The sequence below is a fragment of the Aegilops tauschii genome, chromosome 2 (assembly GCF_002575655.3).
Source record: "Aegilops tauschii subsp. strangulata cultivar AL8/78 chromosome 2, Aet v6.0, whole genome shotgun sequence".
Lineage (NCBI taxonomy): Eukaryota > Viridiplantae > Streptophyta > Magnoliopsida > Poales > Poaceae > Aegilops > Aegilops tauschii.
The window spans coordinates 21,656,074-21,672,129 of NC_053036.3; the positions used below are offsets into that span (position 1 = coordinate 21,656,074).

The window sequence follows — 16,056 nt, forward strand, 5'->3', positions numbered from 1 at the left end:
TCTCTTGCACAAACAATGCTAGGTTTCCAAGGTTTTGAATTTTTTTGAATTTATAATGCCCTCTAGACTGACTGCTGAAAACATCGGTCTATACCTCAAGGGGCATTGTAAAATAATTTTTTTCAAAAATTTCTTTCATAGACATGTTTGGCACATGTGTGTCACCATATACAGGAAAATTGGGGTGATTTGGAGGTGGTGCAAAAATTCACCTTTTTTCAAAAACTGGCTTAAGTGGACCAAATGGTCCCTCCGGAATGCGGGCATTTTTTTGACCACCTCCAAATCACCTCAATTTTGGCACACATGATCTCTTGCAGAAACAATGCTAGGTTTCCGAGGTTTTGTATTTTTTTGAATTTTTTTGAATTTATAATGCCCTCTAGACTGACTGCTGAAAACATCGGTCTATGCCTCAAGGGGGCATTGTAAAATAATTTTTTCCAAAAATTTCTTTCATAGACATGTTTGGCACATGTGTGTCACCATGTACAAGAAAATTTGGGTGATTTGGAGGTGGTGGAAAAATTCACCTTTTTTCAAGACCAAATGGTCCCTCCGGAATGCGGGCATTTTTTCGACCACCTCCAAATCACCTCAATTTTCGCACACATGATCTCTTGCACAAACAATGCTAGGTTTCCAAGGTTTTGTATTTTTTTGAATTTTTTTGAATTTATAATTCCCTCTAGACTGACTGCTGAAAACATCGGTCTATGCCTCAAGGGGGCATTGTAAAATATTTTTTTCCAAAAATTTCTTTCATAGACATGTTTGGCACATGTGTGTCACCATGTACAAGAAAATTTGGGTGATTTGGAGGAGGTGATTTGGGTGATTTGGAGGAGGTGGTGGGCAATGTCAGTTCGAAAACTCTAGAGATACTTCCTCAACCAATGATGGGACCCAGGGACCTTCATGCAAAAACTAGGCACCTGCATGCAAGAGTCGGGGACCTGCATGTGAATAGTGATTCATCAAGGCCTTGACAGCTGCTGGCACAGCGGCTGCCGCCCGATTTGCATGCAGCGAAGATGAACGTGCATAGAGGTTTCTCAAATATTTCCAAGCACACCCTACTGGGCCCCGCTTATTTAAAAAATACGTCAGTCATTAATGATCTATAAATGAAGAATATGCATGATGATTATGAATATGCGTGCAGAAATACATCACAAAAATTATTCTACTCGAAAATAACAAGTGCTCCATGCTAGCCCTTATTCCTGTTCGAAATACATCATCATTCTTAAAGTTGGACATCAAATGATACACACAGAAAATGAAAACGAAAGATGTCGAACTAATATAGTAACATGGCAGTACAACCGCACTTCACTAAATTACTGTCACGATGAAATAGAATGTAAAGACCACGTCACACAAAGCTGAATGGCACACGACTTTCTCTGGCTCATCGTCAGTTCATGCTGTATGTAGACATCACAGTTCAGCCTCGAGATCCTACACAGAAGAATAGAATAAATCACATGGACATCAATATGAGTAAAACACATGCAAAAAATAAATATGAACATATTTCGTACCTCTAGCAATTTAGCGCATTTACGTCGATTGTGACCAGGATTCTTGCAATAGCCACACATATTCTGTGATCTTGACTTCTTTGTCTTTGCCTGCAGCCTTTTCTTCGGTGCACCTCGGCCTGGCACATGCACGGGATCCAAAACCTTATCAACTTTCTCCGAGTGCGGCATCAACGGGCCAAACCTAATGCTGTTATGCTGAGCATTAGTTGACTCCTTGCTGTCAGCTTGTTCAAAACTTGATTGTTTGCCATGATGTTGTGCTTCCAAAAGCATCTTCAGACGGTGATAGTCCTCATCAGAGTGGCATGCCTTGAAACTTGCGGCGTGACTACAATTCCGCAACTCGCGGTACCTCTGCAGGCTTACCGAATAGTCATACATCTGGTTTTTTCTGGTAGGTGCGTATGCACATTTTGCATTCATAGTCCACCTAGTGGGAACGCAACAACTGGGCAGAATTGTTTGTTTTAAAATCCCCAATATGTAAAAAATGTGGGAACATGGTGTGCCTGCGCATTCCAGCTTACGGCAAGAACAACTCACCCTGTGCAAAAGACCTCCTTGCTCTTCAATGCGCACTCCAAACTTTTTATCCATTCTTTCCTGCTTGGACACAACATAAGTGGAATCTTCTGATCCATCTAGTATCTCTCTGATCTGACATTTGCTGACAACATCTATGCTCCATAAGACCATCTTAAAGACACTAGGTGTGAAAACTGTTGCGGCGTGTTTCTCAAGCGGCGAAGCATTTTCCTCTGTAAATGGAACGGACTGCAAGGCTTCGACGTCTTGGAGAGCTTCGTTAATCCGTCGTGACGCAAGGCAACGCTCATAGTGCTCTAGCATTTCAAACAACGACATCTTACCCTCAAGATGCGTATGTAGCATAGAGTTCAAGCTCTCACTCCTCTGATTGCTGCTCAATCCTAGGAAACAACGCCCCTCAAGATATGGAGCACACCACAACTTTCTCATCTGATACATCTGATGCAGCCAAGACTCCTCACTGGTTACTTTATTCCGTTGTAAGAATTGTATCCATTTTATCTCATGCTCTTCAATGAAAGAAGTATCATAAATGAAAGATCTGAATTCCTCCTTTACGTTGTCATCATGCAGATGGCGTACAATGTTCTGCTGAATGTGCCATATACATAGTCTATGGTTTGAGTCTGGCCAGACCACCCTGATTGCTCTCTGCATTGCAAGGTCCCCATCTGTGATCACAGATATCGGATGCTTCTGTGCCATGCAATCAGAAAAGGTCCGCAACATCCACTCGTATGCCTGGCTTGTTTCATGAGAAATTATACCACAGCCAAAAATAACAGTGCTGCGGTGGTGATTCAACCCGACAAACGGCACGAATGGCAGATTGTATTTGTTGGTTCTGTATGTGCTATCGAAAACAATGACGTCTCCGAAAGCCTCGTAGTCAAGTCGCGATTGACTATCAGCCCAGAACAGTCCCTTCAGATGGCCATGCTCGTCTACCAAGTACTTGAAGAAAAAATCCACATCTCGCTCTCGCCTCACCATCATGTGCATGATCACCGTATTAGCATCACCGGCACTGATTGTCTCCTGCTTATTAGCATGGCAGAAATTATAAATGTCCCTCTTTATGCATCCAACCTTATCAAATCCATCGTATTGAAAGCACAAAATATCCATAATACGGTATTTGCGGATCCCACATTTTTCCATGTCCGCAATGTCCGCTTTCTGCTCATCGCTAATTCGTCTGTGCGAACGCAGCAGACAAGAAAGATCCCGTGGGGCTAGAGGATGGCTGTGCTCATCGATGAAATCCTTGACAAACCACCGACCGGTTTCCTCCTGTCTCGTAATGACCAATTTAGCATTACACCCAACACGAGTTAAACTTCGTGGCCTCCTCTTTCTATCTTCCATCTTTCTTTTCATGTGCTTCTCTTCGCGAAACCCTTGACGACTACACACAATTTTCCTTAAAATTATGTATTTGTTGGATCCATCCCACTCAACGTAGCTTTTCCTCACACTAAAACCATTTTCAAGAGCATATTTGTTGTAGAATTCATAGCCTTCAGCCTCACTATCAAACATCTTGCTGACAACATTTAGATACTCGAACATACTCTCATCACTTGCATACGCCATGTCTTCCTGCATATGACATGTGAGGGAAACCAATCATCAACATCTTTCTGTTTATCAATGTTGCAGGTGTAAAATAGCTCATAGGCAAAGACAAGTGCATGGAAAAGACTTTGCTCGTTTGACATGTGAGGGAAACCAATCATCAACGCCCAAGTTTAATTCCCCGCAAGATCGGACGGCTAATAAAAATCAGACGTGATCAGAGATGTAAGTACTGCTAAATTGAATTGCATGCACTAGGGAAACCTAAATCGATGATGACTAAACAAATCTAAGTAGGAAGTGCAGGCTACGAATCAAAGTAAGTTGAGATTCAGGCGATTCATACCTTAAGATGCAAGTCCGGAAGAGATGGGATCAGTGGGGGGCTTTCTCCTATACCGCCGCCGCCGTCGCCACCGAAACTGCCGCCGCAGATGTCACGCCTTATTCTTCTTCCTGCCGCCGACCACGTCTTTTATAGTGAAGGGGACCAGGAGGAGGACGAGAACGACGCCGACGACGGTGAATTGGTTCCTCTCGCCGGGCTCGTCGGACAGAAGGAAGAGGACGAGAAGGAGGACTTGACCGAGCTACTAGATCTAGACGTGGTTCTGGTCGTGGACGTGATCTAGACGTGGTTCTGGTCGTGGACGTGATCGGTTGAAAAAAAAAATTACCCTGGACCATTATGCCCTTCTCTGATTAAACTAATTAAGTTAATTCATTTTTAATCCCCCACCAGATCGGACGGCTAATAAAAATCGAAGGGGTAAGTACTTGAAAGTACTCCCAGTACCGCCCCAATCACCGTAAAAGGGCTCTTGATTATGGATTATGACATTTATTGCATAAATTTAGTCAAAGTTAAAAAGTATTGGTTTAAACACACCCCAAATATCAAATGGACTCGAATGATTTAGAGAGAAGGGCAGTATTTGGTTCATGCGCGTGTAGGGATAGTAGGATCGTGAATATCCCAGCTAACATTACAACCAACAATAGGAGAACACTACCACGTGACACATGTAGTAAGCAATCCAAATAATTTTTAAAAAACAATAGGAGAACACTCGCTATAGATTGGAGGTCGGATAAGAAAAGACGAGCCTCCCCTCCCCCCCCCCCCCTCGGGGGCAAAAAATCATGTGGCGCCGCCGGCCCTACACAGCTCCAGTTCACGGGAAGCCTCCGGTTAAGCTTCCCAAATCGGTTTTTCCAGGTTCGCTAGGCAGTTTTCTGGACGGTTCTTATTCCTTTATTTGCTTGTTCGTTTTGTCTTTCTCTTTTCTATTTCTATGAACTTTTTTCAAATTTAATGAACTTTTTTCAGAAAAGGTTGAACTTTTTCCATATTTGATGACCATTTTTTGTCTGAATTTTTTTCAAATTCGATGAACTTTTTAAAATTTGATGATTGTTTTTCAAAGACGATGAACTTTTTCCAAATTCAATGATTTTTTTAAATTTGATGATTTGTTTTTCATAATTGATGACCTTTTTTCAAATTTGATGAACTCTTTCATGTTTTTTCTAGTATGTATTCTTTTTTTTTATATTTCATTTTGAAGTACGTAAGAGAATGTAGGGAGCCGAAAAGATCGAACGGAAGAAAAACTGTAGCGAACGTGAGAACGAGGGCAGAAGTCATGGGCCGAGGCCCAATAGGGACCGCTAGTGTGCGCCAAGTAATTTTCTGTCACTGAAGGCGCCATATAGGAGCTCCCGTGATTCCCCAGCCCATGTAGCGCAGGACATGGCCCAAGTAACGGGTCAGGGACACTGCAAGCCCAGCTTCGAGAGCTCATGCTGGAAATTTTTGCTTTGCCAAAAGAAATGAGACGTCTCCTCCGACAGCAATGGAGGAAAGGGCACCACCACCTACACCCGTACTGCTACAACCGGTGCTACACAAATATCCATTGAAAACTCTTTGGACGATTGACCCGATAAATGTGTAAAGGAGTAGGCGATCATGTCTGCCAAATGCCGAGGAACCGACGGAATTTGATGACGCAAATACCATGGAGTGTTGGTGTTACACTGTGGAGGAGGAGACAACAATAACTAAGGGAATTATGATCAAGAAAGATGCCGAAGGGAATTGTGTGAAGCACAAAGCGGCGCTAGTAGCCAAAAAGTACGTGCAAGAGAAATGTTTAGAGTTCGAAGAAGTGTTTATTCCCATTGCAGGGATGGAATCGGTAAGATTGCTCATAGCTCCCACGGCTCAAGAATCATGGAGGATACATCACATGGATGTAAATTCCACATTTTTGAACAGGGAATTAGTAGGAGAGGTTTATGTGAACCAACCACCTGGTTTCGTCAAATAGGAAGAAGAGCACAAAGTACTAAAGTTAAGCAAAGTCATGTACGGGCTACGACAAGGCCCTCGGGCATGCAATATCAAGTTGCCATAATTGGCCCCTCCAAGAAAAGCCCACAAGTGTCACCATCGTCGGCGACAAAGCACTAAGCAGCTTTCGCTCGGCAGGTCCTCCATGCCACCACGAAGCCTCCAGGACATGCGTGACGAGATCAGATCCCAGATCAAGATCGGAGCTACGCCACTTCCAAAGACAGAGCACACCCGAGTTACCCGCCGCTACCCCTCTTGACGCCCACCACCACCGCGCCATGGTGCCAGCTGGAGAGCCAACCATGCGACCCACCTTCCGGGGTCGCCACCGGGCGTCCATGTCCGAGACACAACACCTCGCCCACATCACGAAGCACCCACCACGGTAGGAAGAGTAGCATGTGCCTCCTTTCACTCCTAGCCCGACATTAGCCACGACGTCAGGATCGGCGCCTCCATAGTAGGAGGCACCAACACATGCATCCCCAGCCAGTCCCGGTGGACCGGGGGGGGGGGGGGGGAATCCCGTGGCTACCGACGACCGCCGCCGAGCTCTCTTCAACAAACACCAAGTTCATGGCCTTCGGCCCCGATCTGTTCGGAAGAGCAGGTCCCAACCACCACCATCGACCACTGTACCAACGAGGGGAAGAACCTCACCGCTCATGGGCACTACCCGGACCGCGCCCACCATCATCTACCAAGAGCCATAGCGTCGACCCACCCCGGGCCCCAAACTGATCCGTCCGGGCACAAGCCCCAAGTCTTGGCCATCACTGTGGCGCGAGTTGCCCGCACCGCCGACCCGAACCTAGGAGAAGGGAGGAGCCCCCCCCCCCCACACCCGCACCTCGCCATCGACGCCCAACCGCCGCTGCCCAAGCCACAGCAGTTGCCTCACCGACGAATGCCACCACCGCGCGACTGCCAAGCCTAATCCCTGCGAGGTACATGAACTCCACCAGGATCCAGCTCAGATCCGGACAGAACCGAGCCAAAGGCAGCCCGAGAAGGCTGCCAAATTGCCCAGTGCCGACCACAAAGGGGAGGCCGAGGCCAACCCCTCTGCCCACGCCCACCCCACGGGAGGTCGGGCCAGCCAAGCTAGTTAGCACCACCAGTCCGCGCAGCCGCAGCGCGCGGCTCCAACCGCCGGATTTGACGGCCCCGACCCAGCCAGCCGCCCCGCCACACCGTCGCGCAGGCCCGCCCCACCAACCCGCCACGCAGCCACCGCCGCGCCGGGAGCCCGGCCACCCGAAGCGCTGCCGCGTCGCCCTTTGGGAACGCCACACTCCCCGCCTGCGGACGGCGGCGGCTAGGGTTACGCCCAGCCCGCCCGCGAGAGCGACCGGGGCGCGTCTTTCTTTTACACACGGGGTGGTCTACCTCTGAAAATGACTACGTGAGAAAGCTACAGGCTTCTCGAGAGGCGTCATCACTATATCAAAATCATTTAAGAGAGGCAAGTTGGTAAGAAGTGTGAAAGAGAGGCAAGTTGGTAAGAAGTGTGTTTCCCCGCAAGAAAAAGGTAAGGAGTGACCATCATTCATTTCAACGGCTGTACTATATTTGCGGGGAGGACACGGGAGCGGAGCAGTACTCACAGTTGTAGCACTGCAGCACTAGTAGAGGTGTTCTTGCCTTTTCACACCATGTTTCCCAGAAATAATGTAAACTTTGTGGACTCTTTTTACGACTTGGAAAATGACTAGGCTGGCTGGCTATTCTGTTCATGATAATTTCAGTTGCCAGTTGGTAATAACTGTAATTAAATTTGCGGGACCAATATTCATTTCAATAGTTGTACTAAATTTGCGGGACACACACACAGAGCAGTAGCAGTGCCCTACAGAACAAGTGGTGCCAAGACCGACGACCAAAGTCTTCCCTTTTCACACCAAGTTCTGCCTCATACGCATTACTCTTACTCCACTTGTATACCCGTGATCTACTAGATTGATGCATGGTTTGTCCTAAAGGAACGTGATTTTTTATGGCAGAGTTGAAAACTAACTCTATAAATATGTTGTCTCTTCTATTCATATCTCAGTACCAAAACTCATACCCGAACATCCTCGTCCTCTGCAAGTTCAAGAATCCTACTGATGGCCTGTGCTAGCCATGCCGTGATTTTCCTCGTCTTCTCAAATTTGGCCATAGCCATGGGCGCCACCCCTCCTCCCTTAGCACCTTACGTAGGGAAGTGTACGAGTAGTTGTGAGGAAGAGCTGAATCTATCTTTGTACCTGCACCAAGTTGTCAGTGGAGCAGCCCACAACCAAGAAGTAATTCTGAGCCCCGGCTTTGCTAATTCGTTTGGTGTGATGGCAGTTAATGACTGGACTATGCATGCCACCAATGATTCCACTGCAAGTATCATTGCTCGGGCAAAGGGAATGCATATCCAGGCTACCCAAACCCAGGCCAATGGCTATGCTTGGTTTCTTCCGTTCAACATGGTCTTTGAGGACTCCAGGTATATCCATGCACGTGATGGATCTTAGTTTTATATTTTCGAAGTTCACTTTTCCTAATTATAGCTACACCATTAACAGCTTTCGCGGGTCGACATTGCAAGTGATGGGGATAGTCAATGATGCGAATGGTGAGTGGGCTATTGTGGGTGGCACTGGAAAACTGTCCATGGCGCGTGGTACCGTGAAGTTCACCACAGTCCAGAGCAGCCCAAACATTGAGAGCTACAAAAAAATTGATATCCATGCATTCTACACAACCCAGCCGACCGTAAGTATAATTAATCTTTGAACTAAGAGTAATCATAGTCTATAAGAATTTATGTCAAGTTGGGAAATCATATTCATGTAACTAAATACATGCATATATTCATGACGTAATCATATCTATTGATGTCAAGGAAAAGGTATACATGAACATATATTCTATTTCTTTCGAATGACAAAATGATTAGTATTTATTTTCAAATGATACAGGTAAATAAATAAAACATTTATTCTGACTTCTTTTGCCAAACTAATTATGAAATATTTGTAGTCATTATTAGTGTTGTTTCTATGAAGAATAATAAGTTATTTAATCATGGTCTTGTAAAATTCTTATTATCTTGTTTGATTACTTACTATGTGGCCTGCTAACGATTTATTTATCTGTTTTTATAGGTTTAAGATATGAAGAATAAAGACGCGCCACTTCAGCTGGAAATGTGAGCCGGCAATCTCGCATGAATAAAATATGTGTCTTCCCTTATGGCTAGTAGTACTAGCTGTTGTAATATGAATGTCGGTGAAATCTTCTTTATTTTAAAATAATGTAGATGTTTGTGGCGTGTCAGGAAAATCCTTTGATATACATCCAATCAGGCGTTTTATCATTTTTGTAATATTGGACTGTATGATTTAAGTTGGAATCTTATGTTCTTAATATATTGTATGAAAGAGAACTAAGCATTTGTCCTTCGCTGTTCTTTCCTTTTTCATATTCGATGCATATACGGGTTTTCTGGGAACAAACTCTGATTTTCATCAAAATGCTGTTTCGTTCTCAACAACCACAAGACATGACTTACCACGTATATAGTTTCTATACATTTTGGAGAACATTACGATAGTTAAATTCTAGGCATGACCACACGTCTCCTTTATTGAAACTCTAGGAGACAATCGACTTAAGAAAGACAATTAGGGGAGCAAGGTCGGACGGATAACATTTTGGGATGCAAGTGGTGGCCCACTTATCCCACGAAACTAGCTAAATAGTTCATCTCGAGGTGTAAAATTAATCGTACGCTTGTAGCCGTAAACATGCCACAGTTGCATCCATACTCATAGTAGTCTCCTAAACCATACAGTAGATCGCGATCACCCAATCTGATTACAAGTATCATCCACTACTATGTTGGTTTAAGCACGTTAATATGTGAGGCACATCACCTACCGTATGGAGACTATAAATATCCATGGTCGTGCTTTGCTTCTCTTTATCCTTATGTTCATTTCCAAGGTGCTCTGCAAAACAAAAATCCAGATTACGAGACTGTACAGCAAAAACAAATGTACGGCATGAAAATATGAAATGCTCTGTGTGTGGTGAACCTATGTTTTCCGCTGCTGCAAGTTTACACCAAATTATGTATTTAGAAGCACTCCAGACCCCAACGTTGGAGAAAAATAAAAATCCAGGAAATTTCAACATCATATTTTACCTCTTTCAAAGGATAAAGCATGTTGCCTATGATCAAGAGAAAAATGATCCACGTGGAAGTTGATCAATCACGTGGCAAAAGATGAAGTCTTTGTCATAGAGACTAGGTAGAAAGGCTAAATTTGATCCTCAGAAGCTGCAACCTCCCAAGAGGAAAATCAAGATGATAAAATCAAATCCAAATAATGCAGAAGGGACCTCTACTGATCCTAAATCATTGGAAGGAAGCTTTGTTAGCAAATAATCCCTTTGAGCTGTCAGTTATCCTCTAGTTTTTTCTTAGCTAAATAAAGGGACATGCAGCGTGGAACATGTTCCTGAATTGGCATCAGAGCTACCGTAAGAGAATGTCAGGACAAGGCGGCTCGCGCACGCCGCAGCGCTCCGGTTCGTGCCGGAGGAACACGCCCTCGCCGGTGGGTCGTCGGGGACGAAGCCCCATGCGGCGAAGTGGGCGGGAGCTGGTCATCCACGAGCGGGTGCTTAGAGATGGTGGCGGCGGAGGCCCATCCTGATGTTGACTCGCGTGAACTACATCGAGTATTCAATCCTGATGAAGCTACACCTGCAGGCTGCACGTCTGTGGGAGGCGGTCGAGTGGCGTGATTCTCCGCGGTAGACCGCCGGAGATGCTCCGGACCTTGGCAGGCAAGGCCTCGGCCAGGGAGGCCTGGAACATGCTGAATGCTCCGCATGGGGCGTGGAGCACGTGCGTGAATCGAGGCCTGGGCGTTCGGTATAAACCGAAAATTCGGTTTTTACCGTTCGGTATTTTATTAAATTCGGTTTGCTGAACTGGAAACCGAAAATGGCAATGCAAAACAGGTAACCGATATTTCGGTTCGGTTTCGGTATATACCTACACGAGGACGTGAATAATGCGCTTTGCGCTTGTCCCAACACCACTCACGCATGGCCTATTATATAGACAATTTGTTGTCTACTTCTCCTTAAACAAACGAGGTGGGACTAAACATGATGGTTGCCCGCCGGTCGCTCTGCCTTATGCCAAAAAGCCCACTAAGTCGACTAAAATAAAATAAAAAAAGAAGCCCACGGACTCATGCAGTCACGTGGCTGAGCTTCCTTTGGGCCTTGCATGCATGTTTGTTGCAGGGCCTGCACGCATGTGGTCGCGCAGGCGCACGCGGGCTGGATTGCATGCTCCGTAGCGACGTACAACTGGCTGGAAGACATGCGTACCCATTGTTCGGTATCTTTTCCGGTTAACCGAAAATAAAGCCAAACCTACCGAACTTAATTCGGTTATTGAGTGTAGAAACCGAATTTTTCTGCATCATTGGTAAAAACCGAAAACACGGTTTTTTTCAGTTACGGTTTCGGTTCGATGTTCGGTTCATCGGTTTTTATGCCCACCCGACGAGGGCTCATGTACTACTCCGGGACTTCGAGGCGCTCTCCTTCAAGGACGGAGAGATGGTGGAGGATTTCGCCCTTCGCCTCACCGGCCTGATCAGCGACCTTCAGGAGCTCGGCGACGACGTCGATGAGATCAAGGCAGTGAGAAAATTCCTACGGGTGGTGCCGCAACGCTATGCCCAGGTAGCCATCTCAATTGAAACACTAGTTGATCTCAAATCTATGACAATATAGAGGAGGTGGCCAGCCGTTTTCTTGCCATTGAGGAGCGCCTCGACCCCGACATATGCGGCTCCGGCGGCAAGCTGCTCCTCACAGAGGAGGAGTGGCACGAGCGAGAAAGGCGACGGCAACCAGGCGGACGTTCGTCGGGCGGTGGATCAAAGGGCGGCAAGGGGAAAACCAAACCGAAGCCTCCCACCGGCATCGGCAGCGAACAACCTCACGGCGGTGGTTCTAAACGCAAGGGGAACTTTCACAACTGCAGCAAGTGGGGACACTATGCACGGGACTGCCACGGCAAGCCCAAGCAAGAGCGCCGCGAGCAGGCGAACATCGCGCAATTAGAAGAGGAGGAGGTGCCGGAGCTACTCATGGCGGTCCTTGATACGCCGGAGCAGGTCATGCTCACCGCTCCACAGGCCGTCCTCCTCAATGAGGAGCGCGTGGTGCCCAGTGACGTGCCCAGAGACATTAGCGACAAATCATGGTACGCCGACACAGGCGCGAGTAGCCATATGACAGGCTGCAGGCAGCTGTTCGCTACTCTAGACGAGACGGTGTGCGGCACTGTCCGTTTCGGAGATGGATCGGCCGTCGACATCCTTGGCAAGGGCACCGTGATCTTCGAGTGCCTAATGGGCGACCAATGCTTGCTCCCAGACACAAAGGGGCCCCTATTTTCGAGCAGGAAAGTCATGTCGCTCGGGCAGCTGGATGAGAAGGGCTGCGAGATCGTGATCAAGCACGGCGTGCTGACGACCTACGACCAGGAGGGTCGTGCACTAGCGCGCGTGAAGCGCGTGCCCAACCGGCTGTACAAGCTGGCACGGCGGCCCGCCGAGCCGGTCAGCCACCTGATGAAGGTAGACGATCGGGCGTGGCCATGGCATATGCCCGCTTTGGACACCTCCACTTCCGGGCACTCAACACACTGTCCAGGAAGAACATGGCCCGCGAGATTCCGAGCATGGAGCACGTCGGCGAGTACTATGACGGGTGCATACTGGGTAAGCAGCACCGTGTCCCGTTCCCACAGGCGGCGACGTACTGCGCGGAGGAGTGACTGGAACTTGTGCACACAAACTTGTGTGGTCCGATCTCGCCAGCAACGCCGGGAGGTAAAAACTATTTCTTGGTCTTGCTAATTGTAGATGATTACTCTCGGTACATGCGGCTTGAGATACTCAGGACAAAGAGGGAGGCTTTTGCCTTCTTCAAAAAGGTGAAAGCGGTAGCAGAGACCAGGAGCGGCTGCAAGCTGCTCGCGTTCCGCTCGGATCGCGCCGGCGAGTTCAACTCCACTGCGTTCATTGAGTACTGCAAGGAGCTCGCCATCAAGCATCTCACGACACGCCGCAGCAGAACGGAGTTGTCGAGCGCCGGAATCAAACAGTGGTGGAGATGGCTCGTTGTATGCTGAAGAGCATGCGAGTGCCGCCTGTGTTCTGGGGTGAGGCTGTAAAAACTGCAGTCTATATCCTCAAGAGGTCGCCAACAAGAAGCCTGGACGGTGTGACACCATATGAGCAGTGACATGGCAAGAAGCCCAGTGTAGCACACTTGCGCACGTTCGGATGCCATGTTCATGTGAAGAAGCTGGGGCATGGGCTTGACAAGCTGGCGGACAGGTCGACACCCGACATTATGATGGGGTACGAGGAGGGCTCAAAAGCCTACCGTATCTACGATCCGGCTGCCAACAAGATGTTGGTGTCGCGGGACGTCGTGTTCGAGGAATCGCGGCCTTGGACCTGGACAGAGGAGGGAGGCGTCGAAGCAAAGCATGCCGTCCAACGTGTTCTCGGTGGTATACACCACAGAGCCAGGGGTCACCGTGCGTGACGTCGGCGACGAGGGGGTGCTCCGCACTCCAGAGCCGCTCACGCCTGAGCCAGCCTCGCCACAGGTGCAGTGGGCTACGCCGCCCACTCACGACAACGCCCTCAACACCGACACTCCGACAGTGGGCCGCGTCGCTACCGCCACATCCAGAACAACTACGACACCACAAAGGAGCTGTCCGCGCCGTTCGACTATGACGACGCACACGGTGACGAGGAGCTAGACGAGGAGCATGCAGGCCTGTGTTACCTTGCAGCAGAGGAGCCGTCAAGTGTCTAGGAGGCGCTTGCTGATCGTGCCTGGCATACTGCCATGGACGAGGAGATGGAGGCCATAATCGACAATCGTACCTAGGAGCTCACCGACCTTCCGGCCAGCCACAAGGCCATCGGATTGAAGTGGGTCTTCAAGGTGAAGCGAGATCCCGCCGACAACGTCGTCAAACACAAGGCTTGCTTGGTAGCGAAGGGCTATGCCCAGCGCCAGGGAGTGGACTTTGAGGAGGTGTTCGCTCCGGTGGCGCGCATGAAGACTGTGTGGATGCTCCTCGCACTCGCGGCTCAAGCTGGGTGGCAGGTGCATCACATGGATGTTAAGTCTGCCTTTCTTAATGGAGATCTTGCAGAGGAGGGCGCTGATCAAGAGAGATGCAAAGTGTACAAGCTGCGGAAGGCGCTGTACGGGCTGCGACAAGCATCACGGGCCTGGAATGCTAAATTGGATGCATCATTGCAAGCCTTGGGTTTCAGAAGAAGCCGGCTGGAACATGCTGTGTATAGGCGTGGTGACCACAAGAACTTCCTGTTGGTGGGATTATATGTGGATATCTAGTGATTACCGGGACAAGTCAGGATGATATTGACAAGTTGAAGCAGGAGATGCAAGAACTTCCTGTTGGTGGGAGTATATATGGATGATCTGGTGATTACCGGGACAAGTCAGGATGATATTGACAAGTTCAAGCAGGAGATGCAACGGCTGTTCAAAATGAGTGATCTCGGCCTACTGTCCTACTACTTGGGTATTCAAGTTGAGCAGAGAAGTGGTGAGGTCAAGATCTGTCAAAGCAGCTATGCTCAGAAGATTTTGGAGGTTGCACGCATCGAGCAATGCAATCCGTGCGCAACTCCAATGGAATGCTGCGTCAAGCTCAGCAAGAGGGATGGAGCTGAAGCCGTGGATGCCACTTTGTACATGAGTGTGATCGTCAGTCTTCGTTACTTGGTTAATACAAGGCCTGATATAGCATGTGCCGTCGGCATTGTGAGCAGATACATGGAGGCACCAAGCAAGCAGCATTGGACGGCAGTGAAACAAATTCTTAGGTACGTACAAGGTACTAAGGGGTATGGATGCTGCTACAGGGCCAGTGCAAAGGGTTTGATGCTGACAGGTTACCGTGATAGTGACCATGCCGGGGACATAGATGACAGAAATAGCACTTCTGGAGTTGTGTTCATGCCTGGAAAGAACATTGTGACATGGAGCTCGCAGAAACAAAAGATAGTGACCACATCTGTTGAATATATGTGTTGCATGTATATGTGTATCTCCTAGCCCACCTCCTAGTTGTGTATAATTGAGGTTGAGGCTTATTTATACTCTATATATACGTGCACCTGCACCCAATCAATACAATGAGTATTGCATTGCCAAACCATGCTTCTACATGGTATCATCCCTAAACATCTTGACCTAGGTCTAGCTGCTGCCTCCGCCGCCGCACCCTCCCATGCACGCCGCCGCCGTGTCCCCCCTCTCCGATGCCGCCGCCGCCCCATGCTGTTGCCGCTTCCGCTTCCGCTCATCCTCGCCACGCCACCTACCGCCGCTGTCGCCCCAACGATCTTCCCCGCGCGCCGCTGCTGTCCAGCTACGCTGCCACCCTCCCCCGCCGCCGTTGCCGTCCTCCCAACCGCAGCCGCCGCACTTCCCCGCCGCCGCTACCCACCTCCCTCTCTCTCTCTCTCTCTCTCTCTCTCTCTCTCTCTCCCTTCAACCCTAACCCTAGCCGCGCCATGGACTCCCCGAGCTCATCCACCACCCGTTCGTCGAACCCCTTCGCCGGCCCCAAGCCCTCCGTCGCCGCCATCCGCGACCTCAACATTGAGGCCTGGGTCCTATCCGCCTCGACAGCTCCAGCACCTCATACTATGTGTAGAAGACCTACTTCAACCTTGTCTTCCACGAGTACTATCTCACCGAGCACATCGATGGCTCCGTGGACGGCGACTACATGAAGGCGATCCGGAGTGGTCCGCCATTGAGGCCACGCTCATCCGATGGTTTTAACAAACAGTGTCGAAGGACATCTTCCACACGGTTGTCGCCGAGGACGACGACGCTTGCGCCGTGTGGACCAAGATCTACGTGCTCTTCACCGACAACAAACTT

At 48.6% G+C, this 16,056-nt stretch overlaps 1 protein-coding gene across 1 annotated transcript; it reads left to right on the forward strand.

Annotated features, from left to right (window-relative positions):
• The first annotated feature begins 14,571 nt into the window (after nucleotides 1-14,571).
• Nucleotides 14,572-15,219, forward strand: LOC120973347 (secreted RxLR effector protein 161-like). Its single transcript, XM_040398869.1, has one exon. The coding sequence runs from the start codon at nucleotides 14,572-14,574 to the stop codon at nucleotides 15,217-15,219; it is 648 nt and encodes a 215-aa protein (XP_040254803.1).
• The last annotated feature ends 837 nt before the right edge of the window (nucleotides 15,220-16,056 follow it).

What these genes read in the sequence shown, in the direction of transcription:
- LOC120973347 (XM_040398869.1), top strand. Translation starts at nt 14,572, where the DNA reads ATGGATGATCTGGTGATTACCGGGACAAGTCAGGATGATATTGACAAG.